This window comes from Corylus avellana, chromosome ca2, assembly GCF_901000735.1.
Source record: "Corylus avellana chromosome ca2, CavTom2PMs-1.0".
NCBI lineage: Eukaryota > Viridiplantae > Streptophyta > Magnoliopsida > Fagales > Betulaceae > Corylus > Corylus avellana.
In genome coordinates, this window is record NC_081542.1 from 44636618 (window position 1) to 44656479 (window position 19862).

General features: G+C 35.3%; 3 protein-coding genes across 4 annotated transcripts; 2 read left to right on the forward strand and 1 right to left on the reverse strand.

The window, feature by feature from the left end:
- Nucleotides 1-678: 678 nt before the first annotated feature.
- On the reverse strand, nucleotides 679-5972 carry LOC132170599 (bifunctional riboflavin kinase/FMN phosphatase). 2 transcript variants are annotated; one of them, XM_059581627.1, is made up of 11 exons: nucleotides 5832-5972; nucleotides 5218-5332; nucleotides 4834-5020; nucleotides 4492-4622; nucleotides 4302-4371; nucleotides 4123-4188; nucleotides 2446-2600; nucleotides 2259-2354; nucleotides 1582-1733; nucleotides 1414-1497; nucleotides 679-1048 (listed from the first exon to the last, which is right to left on the reverse strand). In XM_059581627.1, exons 2-11 carry the CDS (start codon nucleotides 5291-5293, stop codon nucleotides 902-904), a joined length of 1164 nt encoding a protein of 387 aa, XP_059437610.1. In that variant the 5' UTR covers nucleotides 5294-5332; nucleotides 5832-5972; the 3' UTR covers nucleotides 679-901. The 2 variants fall into 2 exon arrangements, with proteins under 2 accessions (XP_059437610.1, XP_059437611.1); XM_059581628.1 differs by having other exon boundaries at nucleotides 5881-5966.
- A 3891-nt stretch (nucleotides 5973-9863) lies between these two features.
- On the forward strand, nucleotides 9864-15039 carry LOC132170641 (uncharacterized). Its single transcript, XM_059581694.1, has 14 exons — nucleotides 9864-10197; nucleotides 10288-10350; nucleotides 10579-10634; nucleotides 10840-10920; nucleotides 11048-11121; nucleotides 11430-11512; nucleotides 11868-11974; nucleotides 12065-12207; nucleotides 12284-12331; nucleotides 13037-13089; nucleotides 13631-13715; nucleotides 13829-13895; nucleotides 14002-14118; nucleotides 14760-15039. The coding sequence occupies exons 1-14, from the start codon at nucleotides 10007-10009 to the stop codon at nucleotides 14882-14884; spliced, it is 1293 nt and encodes a 430-aa protein (XP_059437677.1). The 5' UTR covers nucleotides 9864-10006; the 3' UTR covers nucleotides 14885-15039.
- Nucleotides 15040-17079: 2040 nt separating this feature from the next.
- Nucleotides 17080-18994, forward strand: LOC132169915 (putative FBD-associated F-box protein At1g61330). The gene is made up of 3 exons (XM_059580856.1): nucleotides 17080-18015; nucleotides 18406-18570; nucleotides 18641-18994. The coding sequence occupies exons 1-3, from the start codon at nucleotides 17080-17082 to the stop codon at nucleotides 18992-18994; spliced, it is 1455 nt and encodes a 484-aa protein (XP_059436839.1).
- Nucleotides 18995-19862: the final 868 nt, after the last annotated feature.

Sequence of the window (19862 nt, forward strand, 5' to 3'; positions counted from 1 at the left end):
TTCAGACCGGTTGTTTCATGTTTTTTTTTTTTTTGACATGTCTGCACAAATAGAGGAAAATAAAAGAAAGAATTTGAACTAATGACTTTCACTTCATGAGACGTGGTCTTTAGCTGATTAAGCTACGACTACCCCTTACCATACTTTCAAGTTCAAACTATCTTCTACTCATGGTGGTACTTGCTACTAGATCAATAGACACGCAATCAACAATTTATGCCGCTCCACACGCTCAGGTTTTCTGAGACATACACACAAAGAGAAACAAATGGTACCTATCACATTGATAGATTATAAATGCAATATTACTCATAAGCAGTACAAATTAATAGGGGCAAGGTTCTCAGTATTGATTAGCAGCCCAAATTTACTATTACTTATAAGTGATACCAATAAAAGAGATTCAAAATATAACTTATCTTGACAATAAATAGAACCCACCATTCCATTGATTTGAGATATTGATAGTAAATATCTTATTTATTCAATGCTAACCATAATGATCTCCCCAAAAAATAACACAAAAAAAAAACAAAACAATTCTAACCATAATGAGTATGAGGAACTCAAAAACAATTCTCTTTCGATCCTATCTTATGAACTTTCAGTTGTATGAAGTTTCATATTTTATTACAGGAAAAATACACTTCAGCTCCCTGAATAAACAACCACAAAACAAGACCCTTCAATGATTATCTTTCTTCATTGCTTCTTATAAATGAGTCGTAATAAACAATATAGAATGACTTTTGTCTTCCCACATAACATCATACCCATTTGTGTTCATGGGACTGCATAGAATCTCATTCAAAAGGAAAGAATTTCCTTTTCAAATGAGAGGAAGCAACAACTCCAATTACCATTCTAGCCAACAACGTCGGCAAGATATACTTTGAAAATTTCAAAAATGACCACCATCCTTGATAGAGGGTTTCAGATATGGGTCGTCCCTGTAAGTTGAGTACAATGGAAGATCAAGAGCTCTCTCTGCAATTCTCCCGTCCTCGTGAATCTTTGCAACCAGGCTCTCAAGGGATGGAAAGTTGGCCTATTACATTTCACACCAACATTCAGCATGAGTGGAAGAACAATAGAATAGGGTCAATTAGGATTTAACGATTTCAAAATGTGTAATTTAAAGACACGATTTTTACAAAGACAATTGAGTGTTTGGTAAAATCGCAGTTTACCCTTTAAATCATGCATTTTTAAAAATGCACCTCATTAATTGCAACTTAAAAATACTTATATTTCTATGTTTTCAAACCGCAATTGTTTAAAAGAAGCACTCCCAAACAATATATTTTTCATGATTTTGTTTGAAATTGCACTATTGACTAGTGAAAATCGCAAAGCCAAATGGACTAACAAGGGGACATAAAAATGCGAAAAAGTAATCTAATGTAATAGCACCTCAGGTCGTATATAACCAACTACAACAAGACGCAAATCCTCCCCATAGAAATCTTCAGCAAAGTCATGAAGCAGCCATGGCTCCTGCATTATAAACTCGAGTTAACCAGGAAAAAAAAAAGGAAAAAAGAAATTCAGAGGCTACAATTTGTGTCTCGTTACACTCACTATAGTCTTTTCTGTATTGTTAAAATATGGGTTCCAACCAATGCTCATGACCATTTTAAAAACGCCTCTATTTGATACTCGAGCCCAACCAAAATATACCCCTGAGGGATGTTCTGAAAGGAGAGTTGAATAACCCTCGGTGGAGAGATTAGCTGAAAATATAAAGAACTTTTTAGATTAACATAATGCCACAAAATTATCAAGCAAAAGAGAACGAAATAGTGCATATATAATGTGTAATAACCCCCATAAGAGACTGGTGCGATTCAATTCAACATTTTGTTTGTTCGGGTTTGATTATGTTGTAACTCTATAATTCAGGTTAGGTTTATCATTAGATGAACTGCATTGCTGATATTGAACCAAAAAAAAAGGTAGTAACAGCTAGTCCATGAAGAGCCAAGCATCGCACTGCAGAAATTGGATAGGTTCGATCTAAGCTTACTAACATAAATGACATCTCAATAATCTCAAGCTCAATCAGCCAAAGTGGGAGCTGAAGGATACATTGGGAGCAACCACATGAGCGACTGGAAGACATTTAGACCAACTCAGGCTACTTAAAGTAAAATTAATACTGTGATTCAAAGCAAAAAACATTCAGAGGTCAAGAAAAATTTCATAACAATTTGAGCTGAATGAGACAAAGGAAAACAACTCTTGGGGTTCATACACACCTGTAGGGATTCCAAGTACCTTTGAGCCACGACCATATCCCTTAATGACTGGCCCACCAATGTGCCAAGGTTCTATCGACAAAGTGCCCTCTATCCCTGCAACATCAAATCAATGGTTCCATTAAAAATGGTTGATACAAATAGAACTGACTAAACTTGGTTAAAACAAAGATTGAGAGGAGTTTACAATCTTCAAATGGAGGTAGGCCCCACTTTTCAGGTCGCAAATCAAGCAGAGAGTTTATCACCTCGTCTGCTGAAGTGTAAAGATGGGATTGTTTCGGAATGGATGGCACAGCAACCACTTCCATTTCAGCAGCCCTACCGGCTGTAACACCTGGTCTGACAGCCAAATATACAACAATTAAGAATACATATATATATATATATATATATATATACACAACATCGAAGGAAACAAATTTATTATTGAAATCCTCATTATCATTCAAACCTTTGCAAATAAATAACAATGCTAATCTATGTACAAATCAGTATACAACCAATATCATGCACTGAGGGATAACAAAATGGTCAGTCCTCCAAAAAGAGAACAAAACCGCATATACTATGTACCATGGTTCAACATATAAAGAGCGGACAATCATAGCATATGAAACGCTAAAATGTTATGTACAATTATGCTGGCATAGTTTTTCATTAGATAGTAATACTAGTGGAACAGACACCTTATATGCTTGAGAGATACAAAAACCGTGCCAGAACTTAAATGAAGAAAGAAGCAGCCTTAGAAAACAAGAAATACAGAGTTGCACATCTAACAAAGGTATGAAAGGTAAAAGATGCATCTACCTAAGTAAACTTCATGCACATATTCTAGCAATAGAACAAGTCATTTAAGAATTGACATTCATACACTGAAATTCAGATAAAGTACTTTTCAGAGCTCTATAAAGGTTTGAGCCTAATTATTTCAAACTGTGAATCTTGCACAACAGAATGAATGTCAAATAAATTCAAAGCTATTGATCATTTCAGCATTCTGAGCGATAATAGATATAAGAAAAGGCAATGCTCTATATGGCTACTGAAATTTGTGCAACCTAAGTCCTAGAAAAATCAAAAGCTTAAGTTTTTTTTTTTTTTTTTTTTCTTTTTGATAACATAGGAGAACTTTACTCAGATTAATTGCACGTCGCAAACGCATACTGTACAACAATCTTCACCGTTAATCAAACTCCTACGGGTAACTGACCCCACCCACCAAAACCAGTTACCAGGTAATTTTAATCTCTAACATTAATAAGTGATGTAATAAATTGAGAATCGAAATGGTTGCAACAAACAGAGAGTTAGTATGTACTTCCAACAGTTATAAATTAGACTAGTTCTGCCTCAACGGCAGATGACGTGGAATATGATGGTGGAACCACATTGACTTGAGTAGCTTAATGGCTTCACGAGATTTAGAATACAGGGCTCCAAGTAATCTAGATGGAATTTCTACCGTCAAAATTTATTTTCTCGCCAATCTAAGTCAAAAACATGTATGAAGACATGAGAAGACATTATTTATGAATATATTTTTTACTCCAATAGAGCACATGGCAAGTTGTAAGGGAAGTAAGAACTTTGACTGCTTATTAGGAAATAGTTTGTATGCAAAACCAAAAAAAAAAAAAAAAAAATGCCAGCGTTCAAGGTTTCATGTTTGGCCATGGACTCAGTTGTCAACTTAATTCTTCTATCCAAGACTTTAAATATAAGCAGCTATACTATTAAGTGCATGTAAACCATGGGTAAATCCTTAAGGGAAAATGTGTGCTATAAAAAGCTATGGGCAGGATAATACATTGAAAGGACAAAATTCAGAATTTCTAGAATTGAAAGTTAGGTCACTTACATAGAATCTTCAATGACTAGACAGGCTGAAGGCTCAACATTTAGCTTTTTAGCTGCTTCAAGGAATCTTACGTAGTGAAACCACAAAGTTAGAATATCATACTAACATGGACTTTACACTCAGACCAAAAATACTAAAAAAAGAAGTCTAAGGTCAAAAACTAGGCTCTTGCATCTCACATTTCAGGAGATGGTTTCCCAGATGTCACTTCATCACCACCAATGATGACAGAGAAGGATTCCTTCCACCCTATAAATTGGAAAATAAAATATTCTCAGAAATGACAAACACAATGGATAATTTGATGCATGTTACAAGCAAATTTCCCAACCAAGTTGCACTAAGTTATTAAGGCTTGAAAAAGTATACCTTGATGAGAGGAAATTTTGCTTTCTATGTCTACCCTCGGAGAGTTTGATGCCAATGCCATTGGGACCCCATGACTGCTGAAATGTTTAATCAAACGATTGGCACCTGGAAGTGCTTTGATGTTGCACCACCTACAATTATAATTGTAAATAGAGGCTCAAAAGTTTGCGATAAAAGGCCAAATGCTTGACTGCAAAATAGTGAGTAAATGAGTAGCTATGGTTTTATTACTCTCATATAGGCTTAAACCATCAAGCAATTCAGTTTTCAAGAGCTTATTAACCAGATATTTTCAAGGTATCTGTGAATCTAAGCTCATTAAAAAGCATAATAGATAATTACTTTTCAGAGAAAATTGGGTTGATTTCTGACAAAAATTCACTTGTAGTGCAAGGAAGCTCATAATCTTCCACAATAGCAGCCCCAGATTCAAATGGCGTCTTTCCTAGTATTTTGTGAACTTCTCTTCCATCCCATTGCTTTCCATACTTACCCAAGAAACCTCTTAAAACCTCACTTACAAGGCCATCTGTAAATGGATCGAAAAATAAAAGTCATGACAAAGTAAGAGAACAGAATTAACATCAACAGAAAGCAATTAGCTATTTTATGAAAATATGATTGCATCAGCATAGGACAATAAGAAATAAATAACAATGAGCACGATGATTAATTACGAAAATTAAAAAACCAAAATTATAAACGACGCCAAGAGCACAAGCTAACCTGTGTTAAGAAGTGTACCATCCAAATCAAGGATAACACACGACGCTAACTTCTTTAACGGATTTGCAAGCGACATTTTATCGATAATCTCCCAGTTAGAGATATGCTCCCATTTCTAGAAAATATTCGAAAATGAGACAAAAACCATTAATTCAAATCATCACACAGAAATCAGAGTCTAATACCAACATCTCAAACTTGAATACAAATTGATTAACCAAATTCATGACCATGTATCCACTTTCTTTCACCATCTTTCCCTGACCCAGATCTTACTCAACTCAACTCAACTCAACATGGCCTTGTCTTAATCTACACCTTATGGTCCTTATCAGATATAAGAAAGCAATCACTGGTAACAATTTTAATCATTGTACGATCACAAAGATTAGTTCATATTTCGGAAACTGATATCAGCAACAATCTTGATTCTAGACGATGAACATGATTCACTCGTAAAATTCACTCAGTATTGCATAAATGGTACAAACAAAAATCACCCATAAATTCCTAGCACAACAAAAATTTGCAATTTCGGCCCTTTACCGATTGGATAGCCACAAATGTGTCGAACGTGAATACCAAAAATTAATACAAAGAGTAACCGTACGCACCGTAAAGTGAAAGAGTGGGAAAATATGGGAGGGGGGTTCAGTCGCTCACTCAATGATCTCCACGCAGCACAGAGCGTTTGTATTGGAATGACCGTTTTCCGGAGGAGCAAAGCTTGTTGTCTTTTTCGCTATGGATAGAAGATGTCGCTTAGGAAAAGAAAAAAGAAAAACAGTCTAGTTTTGATTATACTATTTTTGAGTCGAAAAAAAAAAAGAATAAACTTTTTTTAACCAAACGACATCGTTCTGCTCTAAGAAAACGTCTGAAGCCTGAAGGATTTGGACGCCGTTTCAGATTTTCCAAAATCGATACCTCTTTTCTCCCCCACGAGTGATTTCAAGTAATATGTTATTAATTTGGGTTAAATACTTTTTTACCCCATCTTATTTCATAATTTTATTTTTTTGTCCGATTTTATTTCGTATTATAAATAGTACCTCAATAATGGTTAAAAATAGAGATGGTATTTCTATCAAATTTTCGTCTAAAAATTCACGTCAACGTTCTTAAAAAGTCGACACGTGTCTCTACTAATTAAAAATAAAAAAATTCGAAACTAAAATTATTAAAAAAATAAAAAATAAATAAAGAAAAAAGAAAAAAGGGGTGAGGCTATGGGGATATTTTCTCCGCAATGGCCGTATGGGTAGACAAAGGAGAAGAAAATTTTTGGACTTTCTCCTGCCATCTCCAAATGGGTAGGTGAAGGAGATGGATTTTTTTTAGGTATTTCTTAGCCGCCTTGCCCAAAAGGGTATGAGAAAACATAGAGAAAATTTTGGGCCATGACAAATATTTAACTCTATTGTTTTATGAGATTTATTATTTTATAAAATGTGTCGGATGTCAATTTAAAAAATTAAAAATTAAAAAAAGTATAGCATTTCTTTTTCTTTCTTCTCCAATTTCTTTTTCTTGATAAATCAGAATACAATGCCAATCTATGAGAGAGTTACTTTTTGTTCGTTAAAGAAAATCATACATCGAACCTCACTATTTCATAGTAGCTTGGTCAGATAGTTCACCTTTGATGGCTTTAAGAACTTTTTTTCCCCTCACTTGGTGGCTTGCTTATTAATAGTTAATAACTTATTAATCGTCGCTAACTATTAATCGCTTATACCAGTGCTATTAGCGGTGGTAAGGTAAACAAAACGGTTAATTACTGCTAACTATGTTATCGTTTAATATGTGTATAGTCTATTTGGTATAATATTTCATACTTCAACATCAAAACATGTTCAATATTGTACTAAAATAATCTAAAACATATCCTAGAAGCGGTCCGAAATATGCCTAAAAGGCTATACCTAACATATGGTTATCGCAGTGAAGTTTGGACGTAAATAACCACTAACCAGCAATAACTCAAAATTGCTAACGATTTAAGATAGTGCGATTAGTGATTCTTCAAAATTGCTAACCATATAAAGTGGTGCAGTTAGCTATAATATCCGCTAACCACCATCATTTGTACAACCCTACTTTATAGATCATTAACTAATTGTTCTTTATTCAAAACTAACCAACATTATCCATGGAAAAAGTTACCTCATTTTAGCTTTTTGGCATTCACTTTGATCTTAGGGAAAATTACACTTTACTCCTCCAAAGTTGATAGCGTTTTTCAATTCGACCTCCAATATTTCAATTTTTGTAATCCACCATCCTAAAATTTCAATTTTTTGTAATTCGGCCATTCCATTAGTCAAAGCGGCTTTGACTGACGGAACAGTGATCATGTGCGCCACACGTGATCACTGCTAGCCTTTTTGTACCCAAAATACCCCCATGCTTTTCCATCAGGCATGCACGCCCAACCCACGTGACCCACGCCCAACCCAACCCAGGCTAACCCACGCCGCTCCGATCTACACAGGACCACCGCTCCAGCTTTCCATTCAGTTCTCAGGTTTGTCTCTCTATTTTCCTCTCTCTCTCTTTCTCTAACAAGTAACACGATTAACGGTCTAAGTTTCTAACAAGTTTCTCTCAAATATCTCATTCTCAGGTTCAGTGCTTTCTAATTCTTACAAGTTTCACAGAATCACGGTTTTCATTAATCACAGTTTGGTGCTTTTCCTTAGCCGGAGTTCGTTGAATCCCCAAAACCTGGCTTCGAACTTGGTTGGCTTTGCTTAGATCTAGCTCGTCTGTGGGAAGAGAACAAGGTGTGGGGCAAGCACATGGAAGAGGACAAGGCGTGGGGCAATGTGTTAGCTTTCTAGGATCCCAACATCTGTCTTTGAGCTTAGACCTAACCAATCCAAATACAACACATGGTTTTCCTGAAGATCTGTATGCCACCAACAAACAAAACATACAAGCAGCAAATTGACTTGTGCAATCCCTTTAGGAAGACTGTCAACAAAATGAATAATTAAAATTTGAATTAATTTTGTAGAAAATGACATTCAAAGTTTGAATTAATTTAGTGTTAAAGGGGGACTTTGTCTTTGAACGCTAAAGGGGGCAAAGGAGGAGATTCCGATCTGTTGCAGGAGAGTTCGTCATTTGGGCTCTCCATCTTGTTGCAGGTAAAGGCAAATTTTCGAGCAATGACCCATCAACGAACTCTGGCGAAGGAACAACACCAAACGATGCCGTTTGCTGTGGGTGAGGGCATTTTGGGTACAAAAAGGCCAGCAGTGATCACGTGCGAGTCACATGATCACTGTTTTGTCATTCAAAATGGTTTTGACTGACGAAATAGCCGAATTGTAAAAAATTGAAACTTTGGAGGGGTGGATTGCAAAAATTGAAACATTGGAGATTGAATTGAAAAACGCTGCCAACTTTTGGGTGGTAAAGTGTAATTTTCCCTTGATCTTATAAAAGTTCGCTAGAGATTTTGCAAGTTCAAGGTATGTTTTTCATTTTATAACAAACATAAAAATGGTTAACTTCATAAAAGTCTCTTTTAACTTTCACATGTTCTGAAAAGACTCTCAAAAGTTTAAAAACTCTCAATTTCACATGTCAAATTTATAATTTGATGCAATATACTCCCTCCGTTAGGATTTGGCGTTAAATCTTAACATAGGCTATGAAAATACCAAAATATCTTCAACTTTTCAATAAAAAATTTAATGGAAATTAAGGGTAAATTTAGAATTTTATATAAGTTTTAGGGTTATAAAGATTGTTTCATCAATTTTAACATTTGTTTAATGCTAAACCCTAATAGATGGGTATATTGCATCTAATTAAAAGTTCAAGGGAGTGAAATTAAGAGTTTTTAAACTTTGAAAGTTCTTTCCAAATGAGTAAAGTTCAGGAGAAATTTGTAAAGTTTTTCTTAAAAAGTAACTATCATTTTGGTTGGCTTTGTATTCGGTAACACATGCATATCACATGAAAGTTATTTGTCACTTTTTAACTATAAAGAGTTATTTGTCACATTATTTGTCACATTTTTTAAATCTCGTTTTGTTTACAATAATTGAGATTTAAAAATACTAGTATTTATCACTTTTATCAATACAAATTTATTATCTTAATAATTATCACATATTATTGTATGTTAGAAATAATAAATACTTGATATAAAAATTGATAAACTTTTTCTCTAATTAGGGTGGAGAATTTTTATTTGATTAAGAACATGTTTGAGATTGCATTTGAGAAATAGAGCTTTTAAGTCAAATAGAACTTTTGGGCAAAACTTCATTTTTAAGCTTTTGTCAAAAGTGTTTTTTGGTCATTTTTATGTTTTTTGACCAATTTAAAAGGCTTTTAATTTTTTTACCAAACGAATACTTTTTTTTTTCAAACGAACTTTTTGAGTGTTAAAAGCATTTTTATATCACTCAAATGCAATCCCAAACAGACGAATTGACACGTGTCTAAAATTTATGGTTTCACATTTTTTTTTTTTTTAAATTATACATTTTTAATAAAGCACATAATTCTCTCATATTTTAGAAAATGTGTAATTCTTTTAAAATACAGGTAAAAATCATATGGAATTTGAGCACGCTTCAATTTTAAAGCCTTTGGATGAGAACTTTGTCCTTAAACCAGTAGGTCATCTTGGTCCAATTGAACCTCACTAGCCCAGTGTCCACCTCAGCTCCGAGTACCATTTTAGCGCCTAAATCTCAAAGACGAACTCCGAGGGACCGAGTCCAACTAAAACGCCGCGCTTTGGTCATCGCTGTCTGTGACGGAAGCAATGGGAGAAGAGGAAGAGGAGAAACACCAGTCCAATTCGCCATCCGGAGTTGCAGAAATTACACAAGCTACCCAGGAAGAGCACTCGTCGCCTGTGGTTCGGTTCGATGTTCCGCCACATAGAACCTACCACTTCTACCACCAGTTCAGGACCGGCCCCAACCCTAACAACTTTCTAAAAGGCGTCAAATGGTACATTTAGTAATTTCCCTGCTGTGCTCTGAGCAATTTTATTTGATTTTTTTTGTTCTTACATTGTGAACTTTTTTTGTTTGGTTGTAGGTCACCGGATGGATCGTGCTTCCTTACAAGCTCTGAGGACAACACGCTTCGTGTGTTCACATTGTGAGTTTGTTATGCTACTTATTTGCCTTTTCTCCTTCTTTATTTTCCCCGTTTTATTCAAAGTAGTATTATTATAAATAAAGGAGCGCTGTTTGAGTAGAATTTTGGAAATAATTTTATTGAAGAGTTTAATTTGTTTTCCTGCTTGTATTTTGTCATTTGGCTGAGACTACGAAATTTTTTATTTTTTATATTTTTCACAATTACTGAGTGTTTTGTCTTCAACAGACCAGATTATGGAAGTGGTGGTGATGGTAGCACTTGGTCTACAATTTCTGATGAAGGTGAGTTTGCATTCAAGTAAGATAATAAGGGGTAATAGCAAATGCCTAATTTCTCTTTGCTGAGAATGATTAAGAACTAGAATTCTAACTAATTCGTGCCAATGTGTAAAGCGAATTACGGGTTCTTTTGTGTCTAAGCTTGTTATACTCACATGCTTTATTTTGTTGTCATACAAATATTGATGGTGTAACTCTTAAGATGCAGATTCCTATGCTGCTAATGTTGTTGTGAACGAGGGAGAGTCGGTATATGACTTCTGTTGGTATCCATACATGTCTGCTTCAGGTGCTTCTATAATCTTGTCTGCTTTTGCTATGAATTACATACTTTCAGTTACACTTGAATTGAATTTGCAAGTGATTGATGGTAGTGGAAGTGGAAGTCTGATTCTGTGAATTGGTTGACATTTCAGACCCAGTTAGCTGTGTTTTTGCAAGTACGACTCGGGACCATCCAATTCATCTTTGGGATGCTACTTCGGGCGAGGTGCTTAGTTGTTACTGCTTATATACTTTTTGCTAAAGAGATTAGTAGTTTAGTGAACTGTAAGACTTTAAAAATGGCTTTGTAACATATAGTATAAGTGCCATTCCATTTGTACACCTGTTCTCTCCTACATCATGAAGACATAGTGGTTCCAACCCTTAAGATTTACTGCATCTATATTACAGCATGCCATTTTAAAAGTCTACATGCTCTTTTGACAGATGTTCCAAGCAGCTTTGTTGCTGCATTTGTGGTTTCTTTATTATTATATCTGGTTAATGACCATTGCCTTTGACTGAAAATTTCAGCTGCGTTGTACATACCGGGCATATGATGCCATGGACGAAATTGCTGCCGCATTTTCAATTGCATTCAATCCTCATGGGACGAAGTAAGCACGATTTTTACAATGGTTCATAATTTGCAACTACTGCTATTTCAGATTTTATATTATGATTTAAAAAGGACAATGATTCTCAGATTGCAATACGAGGTGCTGTATATGTTATTATCACCTTTGACTCCAATGAGATGCTAATACTTTATAATGAACTGCGGTTAGTGCATTATTTGAGATAGGGGTTTATAATTGCCTCTGTCAGATGTCATGTAAACTTCCCCAGTATATCTTCTAATTTGGCATAAACTACCACTCTACTAAAAGTTAATGGATAACATAGGCGTTGTCTCTGGGTGCAAATTAACAGATGGTCCAATGATTTTATTACTCTTGTTTTGTCATGTAGGATATTTGCTGGATACAACAAGGCTGTTAGGGTGTTTGACATACATCGCCCTGGTAGAGATTTTGAACAACATTCAACACTTCATGGGAATAAAGAAGGCCTAGCAGGTACTTGCTCTTAGCTACCTGATTAAAATTTTCTGATGACAAATGAAACGATGAAGCACATATCCCTTCACTTTTCTAATTGTGTTACAGGCATTATATCTGCTCTGGCTTTTTGTCCAACTCATACTGGATTGCTAGCTATGGGTTCTTACAGCCAGACCACAGCAATATATAGAGAAGATAATATGGAACTTTTATATGTTTTGCATGGCCATGAAGGTGGGGTAACACATGTAAGTCAGAATTCCCCATCATTTACTTGATTCTGATTATTGTATCAAGAAGTAAAAGCAATTTTTTTTCCTTCAGATCCAGTTCTCAAAAGATGGAAATTATTTATATACAGGAGGCCGGAAGGTAAGATATTGTAGAAACCTTCTTTCAGTTCAAGTTATTAGACTCCATACAACAAAGAAAGTATTTTTCTTCCCTTTTTAAGTGTCAAGAAGAGAGGTTAGGTGTGATGTGAACTTTTCTCGCAGAGATCATAAATCAGCGTCTTGTGATAGAATGTGATTGCCTGATCAGTTCATCCTGTCAATGGTTTACTGAAGACAAAATATGTAAAATAAAAGCTAGAGTTTTTCTGGAAATCCAAAACTAAACAATATTTGCAATATTCCTTTTAAAGTTGTGCATGAGACTGTAAATAACTAAAACCATTTACTAGGGTTGCGCCCCTTTGTGCTTTTATGAATATACATTATTTATCAACAAAAATAAAAGGCGTATTTCAGGAGTTCAGGAGTGCAAGTTTTTGTCTACGCCAGACTTACCTGTCACCATACCACTGAATTGTAAATATAGTGTGATTCAGTTCATATTTCACCTTCAGATTTTCAAATACATAGCTACTTTTACTACAAACCATTTATTTCAATGATGATTCTTATTGTTATGCACACCACACACCATGATAGCAAAATCATTGAAGTAGTCTGGGGGGGGGAAGGATGGTGCCTCTTTTGTATAGCATAAGTTAAATGTAGTGCATTATGTTTATATGTTTTCTATCCTCCTGTATATCAAATTTACATTGTTGTGTTGTCAATTTTGTTGAAGGACCCTTATATAATGTGCTGGGATATACGCAAAGCCGTTGATGTTGTGTACAAGTAAGTAGTTTTATCTCATCTGGAGATATCACCACCACCCCCCTTTCTCTTTTCGCAATCACAGCCCATCACATGAGGTGTACACCCAAACAACTGAAGAACAGTTGCAAGGCCCCCCCCCCCAAAAAGGAGCAAGTGGGCACCTCTTTAAACTGCCCTTACTCTTCTTATCTGCTTCAACCAACTAGCCCAAATTCAATTCCAATGCCATCGAAGGAAAAACCTGATATATTTTATGAAAATTGAAACTGAGGGTTGACAATTTCCCTAATGACTTGCCACTATTACGTCTTATAATGTGAGCTATGTTACACTGTAATACAATTTTGTATGAGTAGGACTTCAGCACTTTTGAGTTGCGTTTGATATCTAGTCTTTGCATATGGTTTCTTAACATCAAGTAAATCAATACTTTATCATTTTCTGTTCACTTGCTGACTCTGCATATTTCCTTTTTCTTTATTGTTTGAGTTTGTTGTTACCATACATGACAAACATTATTGAAGTGCCCCTAATTTTCTTATGCGTACCTTGTGATTAGGTTATATAGATCATCAGAATGTACTAACCAGCGGATATTGTTTGATATTGAGCCCTTGGGGCGACATCTGGGTACAGGTGGTCAGGTAACATCTTAGCTTTTATTCATGTCTCTGTGGTCAAGTATCATGCTATAACCAAATCATTTTGCCATTTTAATTATCTCAATACTTGTTTATTATTGCTTTTTTGGTTTCAGGATGGTCTTGTTCACATATATGACCTTCAAACAGGGCATTGGGTGTCAAGTTTTCATGCTGCATTGGGTATTGCTTCTTCATATCCTTCAAAGATGTGGCTGATTAAATATTGCGTATATCCTTAGTCTCTTCTATAACTAATTAGTTTTTATCTGTTCTATAAACCATACAGACACTGTAAGTGGATTCTCTTTCCATCCATTTCTGCCAATGGCGGCCTCCTCATCAGGGCACCGAAGATTTGTACTTCCTGATGACACCTATAAGGATATTCCTTTGACTTTGAGTGGTATCTCCAGTAACCCTAATGCTGCAAACTATGTTCTTTTGAAGCTGCCTTCTAAGATTTGCTATGTCGTTCCTTCCCATGTTGGTCTTGTTTTTTGGTCATTTTGAGAAAATGCTCTTTTTTGGGTTATAATGCATCATTGTCATGGCTAAGTGTTCTGTTCATTAGTTGCCACCTAGGATGTTATTCTGGTGATTCAAAGAGTAATGAAGTTTACATGGGATTTGTTTTAAGTTTAAATTCAATTTCTTTGTTCTAATGTCTGAGTTAATTGGTCAAACTGAATGTTGGCTAAACCAAGGAAATATAAAAAGAGAATGTAAATGCAAAAATAGTTGTGTTGAAGTTTAATAGAGATGAAATATGGGTTCAGGTCGGGTTGTATTTGAGTCACAAGGCAATATGGTTAAAAGTTGAATGATATTGGTGTTTACATTGATTTTTTCGAGCTTCTCAAAGTTTTAGACTGGCTTCTATCCATGTATTCTGAGCTGCATTTACTTTTATGGAATCTCAAAATTTAAGATTGGTTTATTGAAATGAAATATGGTACATTTGTATATGGTATTTTATGAATTACTTTGTTCTGTTCTCATAGATGCGTCTTTTTCCTATTAAAAATTTGTTGCTGTTTCATGTAGGCAATGAAAATTGTGCTTCTGTGTGGAGTTTCTCAATTGCTACAACGGTGGAGAATGATACTGAGATAAATGGTGATGCTTCTAACTGTCCGTCCGAACATGAAAACCTCCACCACGATCCCTGAGTATTTTTGTTGTTTTTGGTGACAGCCTTGTGTATAATCAAGTTTCTGTGCTTCATATTAGTGTTTCTTACAATTATGCTTGGAAAGGCCATCGTTTGCTTAACTGTTGTACAATTTTATTGAAGATGGCAAGAGATATCCGAATCTATATCTGGCCTTTATGCCCACAAGTAAATACCAAATTTTGAGCTAGAAATGGACAAATATGTCATACACACTCATTTGGAGGCTTTTGCAAATTTAACTTCTCATTTACTTTCTGCCAAAAGATAGCTTCTAGTATGTTAGTCTCTCTCTCTAATGAATGTTTTGTATTCTTGTATTTGGCTTAGGTGTTGTAAAAGAATTACAGCACAGTTGTTGTAGTTTTTTCAACGGTTTCATATTTAATTTTAAGTTTTTCACGAAAAAGAGAGTAAAATTAAATATGAACTGTTAATGCTGTAGTTTTTACAACACTTAAGTCAAGTCCATTATTCTCATACCATTTTTGGATTTGATTAGCTGTCTCGGTGGTTTCTTCAACGGTCCATATCAAATTTTAAATTTTTCATGAAAAAGAGAGTAAAATTAAATATGGACCGTTTATGCTGTAGTGTTTTTATGACACTTGAGTCAAATCCATTACTCTCATACCATTTTCAGATTTGATTAGTTGTCTTGGTGGTTTCTTTTTGGGTAATGATTTCATGGAATGGACACAGGCAGCAATCCATCTGTATGCCTATTACCTATGACTGATGCCACAAAAGCAGCAACCATGCTTATGGTGCTTCACCAATTCACGGGGTACCCAGTTTACTTCAGAAATTTGACATTGGAATTGAATTAGTCTTTTTTCAGAATTCAATGTACGTTTTGCTGTTTTCCTGTTTACTCCTTGAAACATATAGGCATTGCAACTATTGTTGAAATTAACAAAATCCTTTCCACAATCCCTCTTTGTTCCCCTTTATCCATACAATAAATGGACAAATATGCTCCAAAGTTTGTAAAAAGAAGGCAAGATTTTAAGAGTACTGCTAGGAATACTATAATATTTATTACCATTTTTTTAAAACTGTCATGACAATCAATCATTAAACTATTAATTTATTTGTCAAAATTTTATTGTTAATTTTTTTCACCAATGTTGAGCCACAGCACTTGCATGAAAAATAATTTACAAATTTTGATTATCTTCAAGTATATATTCATTCTTCTTCACTCATCCAAAAACTATAATTAGAAAATTTACCTCCAAAAAATGTTTTCATAATTTCTATAGTGAGTGTTACAGTGACAATTCATTTAAAGAGACCACCAATTTAAGTGGCTGAAAGCAAGATTACCCCAATCTTAAAGCAGTCCTATTAATCATAATCAGGGGCAAGCAAGACTTTTCAACCCTATATATGAAGTTCTAATTGTCTGTCGGAGAAAAAAGAACGAATCGATCTTCGGAAGACTTTTAAGGAATTCATCGATTTCTTCCGAAAAAGCACATGCTTATTTATTTGCTTCTGATCAAGTTTGGTACCTAGCCGAATCGATCTTATAAGATTTTTGAATCGATCTTATAAGATTTTTAAATAATTCATCGATTTCTTTCGAAAACAAATGATTATTTATTTGTTTCTCGAGTTCCGTAAATAACCGGGACATTAAAAAATATTTAGAAATACGTTTAGGAAATCAGTTTGATTCTATCTATGTTCAAGAACTATTTAAGGATTATCTAATTCATTTTGTCAGAAAGAATCAAGAACAATCATTATCCTAGTCAGCTGCCATTCATAGCAAACCAGGCACTCTGGCCCCAAAATATACAGGCTACCGGGAACAAGGCATGCACACATTGAACTACCAGTCCAAAACGACACCGCTTTCCCATTCACCACGTGCAAAACAGGTAGCTTTGATATGTATTGACCCGGTATCCTAGTAAACATTTACTGCCACTCACTATTTTTCTCTTCGCCCCAGTGAGCTCAGCTTCAGTCTTCGGAGCATCCAGAAAAGGCAAAACCAGCCATGCATGAAGCTAAATTTTCTCAACAGTTCCAACATGTACGTAATGAATGATAATTAACATGAAATTAAAGTAATCATTAAAAACCCAAAAGGCGCCTAGATTTTCTCTTTTATATTGCATTGATTTAGACTTCTTTTTCTCATTGTTCTCTTGAATAGGGTTCTCGTTGCAATTGCTTTCAATGGTTGCACCCAAAAGAGATAGCCAAACACTGTCACAGTCACCGCAAAAGAGAACCAAGAGGAGCCATGATCATCATCATCTTGGTCATGTAATCGGTGCAAATTATAACATAAATCTCCCGGACGACATTCTCGACCGGATTTTCTCCTTCTTGCCGGTCAAAAAGGCGGTTCAGGTTGGAGTTCTATCAACGAGGTTCAGAAACACATGGATTTTCAATCGAAACCTGTTCTTCGACCGGGATTTCTCCGGCAGCCGTAGCGAGTTTTTCGAGATAATCAAACGTGTTTTCAACTCTCACGTGGGCTCCAAAATTCAAAGCCTCCGGTTCTCTTTCGATCCATCTGGTGCGGAATCGGTGATCGAAAGATGCATCGATATAAGCATCGAGAAAGGCGTGGAAGAGATTGATTTAGATTTTTACCAAAGTTGGAAGCCTTTCAAGGTTTCTTCGCAACATATTGACGTTGAATCAATCAAAATATTGAAGCTGATTTTTTGCGAAGTTGATATTCCACCAAATTTGCAGGGTTTGCGTTTCCTGCACACCCTCGAATTTCGGAAGGTCGACATCACAACCAAAGCCATGGAAACGTTGTTTCGCCATTGCTTGCTCCTCGAAAGCTTGGAGTTATGGCAGTGTAACAAACTCCGGGGCCTGAATGTTTTTGGTCGGAATCTTAAGCGGTTTAAGGTTTTAAAACTCGGGCATTGTACGGATATTATGCGGATTTATGTCGAGGCCCCGACTCTTCACTCGATCTACTACACCGGGACTGTTGTCAGCTTCGAGTTTGCCGAGGTTTTGCAGTTGGATGAGGTGCTGCTTAATTTCATTCCTTCTAAAAGTTTTACACAGGCTTGCGCAATAGAAACTATGGTATCTGGTCTCTCTCATGTTAGTGTTCTCACTACTACTAGTGTATTTCTTGAGGTATGTGATTTTATTGCCTTTTTGGTTTATCAATTCTCTTTTCATCGGCATTAATGTTGAATTAAATATAGAAATACGTTAGAAACCATATTTTATATTTTTATTTCACGAACGATGTGACTGGTTGGAATATTTGTTACGTACGCCAGCATCGTGGGATAAAAATTTAATTTTTAGCATTACAGTTAAGCAATTCCGATGAATGTCATTTATTGGTTTATTAATTTTATGGATGAGGATGAGGATTCTCTATTATTAAGCTGCCGGAATGTCATAGAAATTTAAAGTAGCTCCGGTGGGTCTTGTAATTAACCCCTCTAAGTTGTCTGAATTTATGTGTGTTGACAGGAGATTCTAATTATATTGTTTCCTTGTTTTTGCCCTTTTCAGGGCTTGACAAGAAGAATAAGAGATTGGACTTTTATAGACATGGAATTCTGCTTTTGGAATTTGAAGGAGTTTCATTTGTACATGGAAGGGACCACCTACTGCAATCTTTTTGACATTGCTGCTTTTCTCAAGAACTGCCCTTGCATAGAGAAGCTTTTTATTGATGTGAGTATATATACATCACTTCTTGCAAACATTAGTTCTTGATCTTAATTTGATATTATTTTGCCTGCAGCTCAATGAATTTTCTTTTGAATGGGGATTCTACTGGGAACTACATCAGAGGGAAATACTTGAGAATTTCCAGCACTTATTTACCAACCTCAAATTCGTTAAAGTGAAAGGTTTCAAGTTTGAAATGCGTGAGCTACAGTTGGTGAAGTTCTTCCTAGGGAAGGCAGTGTTCTTGGAGGCTCTAGTTCTTGTCACTCCCAGCAATGGCCGCACCAAATTCAATACCCCAGATGCACTAATTTATGACCAACTTCTTTGCTCATGGAGAGCATCTCCAAAAGCCAGTATATTCATATGTGATCATTCCAGTGACAGGACTTCTCTGCATCCAAAACATTCGAAATATTGGTTTTAATCAAGTTGGGGGGGGGGGGCAAAAAGGACCTCATGATGATGTGTATCCCATTGATGGTGGGAAGTGGAAACACAAAAACACAGGGTAGTTTAATTACTGTCTAAGGAAGGCATAGGATTTTGTGTTGTAATCTCCATTTTCTAGTTTAATTGCATTCTAAGGAAGGCATAGGGTTTTCTGTTGTATTCCATATGCAGTGCATGCATTGTACTTTGTTGTATTGTTTTTACAAAAAATTAATTATGTTGTTTCTAAATTAAACTATGAAGTTAGCCTGAGTGTTTGCTGTCAATTAAGGTGAGCTTTTTAACTCTAGGGGATTCAATTGAAGAAAGATATTTCTCTCTAAAAGCCCAAGTCCATGACAAAGGGCCCCATATTAATTGGAATTACACTGGTTGCACTATTATACTCTTTTTTTTTTCCAAAAAAAAAAAATTAGTGGATTTCACTCTTATCCTTAAGAAGCCACAGTTAATTAATCACGGTTAAATGCTTGGTGAAATCGTAGTTTAACCTCTAAAATCACAATTCAACCTTTAAAATTGTGATTTTTTAAAAGAGAAATATTATTTAGTAGATTGTTATATAATCGTCATACAATTGAGATGACGTGACAGTAAAAATCAGTATTTGATTTTTCTTATTCACAAGCTCTTATTAATCCAATGGCCGTTTTTCAGTGCACAGTTATATAACAGTCTACTAAATATTATTACTCTTTTTAAAAACACACCCCCTTACGTAGAGAATAATTTAAGGTAAGTTCTATTGATGGTCACCTAAAGATAGTAACAATGAAAAGAAAAGGGTAAAGTCCTCTTAACCCCCTTAAACTATCATTTCAATGACAATCTCCCCCCCTCCA

What these genes read in the sequence shown, in the direction of transcription:
- LOC132170599 (XM_059581627.1), bottom strand. Translation starts at nt 5,293, where the DNA reads ATGTCGCTTGCAAATCCGTTAAAGAAGTTAGCGTCGTGTGTTATCCTT. An exon ending in CTAGTCATTGAAGATTCTAT is followed by an intron (nt 2,601 to 4,122) that starts GTAAGTGACCTA and finishes TTTGGCTGTCAG; the next exon opens with ACCAGGTGTTACAGCCGGTA. An exon ending in GGTACTTGGAATCCCTACAG is followed by an intron (nt 1,734 to 2,258) that starts GTGTGTATGAAC and finishes TTATATTTTCAG; the next exon opens with CTAATCTCTCCACCGAGGGT.
- LOC132170641 (XM_059581694.1), top strand. Translation starts at nt 10,007, where the DNA reads ATGGGAGAAGAGGAAGAGGAGAAACACCAGTCCAATTCGCCATCCGGA. An exon ending in GTCTACAATTTCTGATGAAG is followed by an intron (nt 10,635 to 10,839) that starts GTGAGTTTGCAT and finishes CTTAAGATGCAG; the next exon opens with ATTCCTATGCTGCTAATGTT. An exon ending in TATTCCTTTGACTTTGAGTG is followed by an intron (nt 14,119 to 14,759) that starts GTATCTCCAGTA and finishes TGTTTCATGTAG; the next exon opens with GCAATGAAAATTGTGCTTCT.
- LOC132169915 (XM_059580856.1), top strand. Translation starts at nt 17,080, where the DNA reads ATGGTTGCACCCAAAAGAGATAGCCAAACACTGTCACAGTCACCGCAA. An exon ending in CTACTAGTGTATTTCTTGAG is followed by an intron (nt 18,016 to 18,405) that starts GTATGTGATTTT and finishes TGCCCTTTTCAG; the next exon opens with GGCTTGACAAGAAGAATAAG. An exon ending in TAGAGAAGCTTTTTATTGAT is followed by an intron (nt 18,571 to 18,640) that starts GTGAGTATATAT and finishes TTTTGCCTGCAG; the next exon opens with CTCAATGAATTTTCTTTTGA.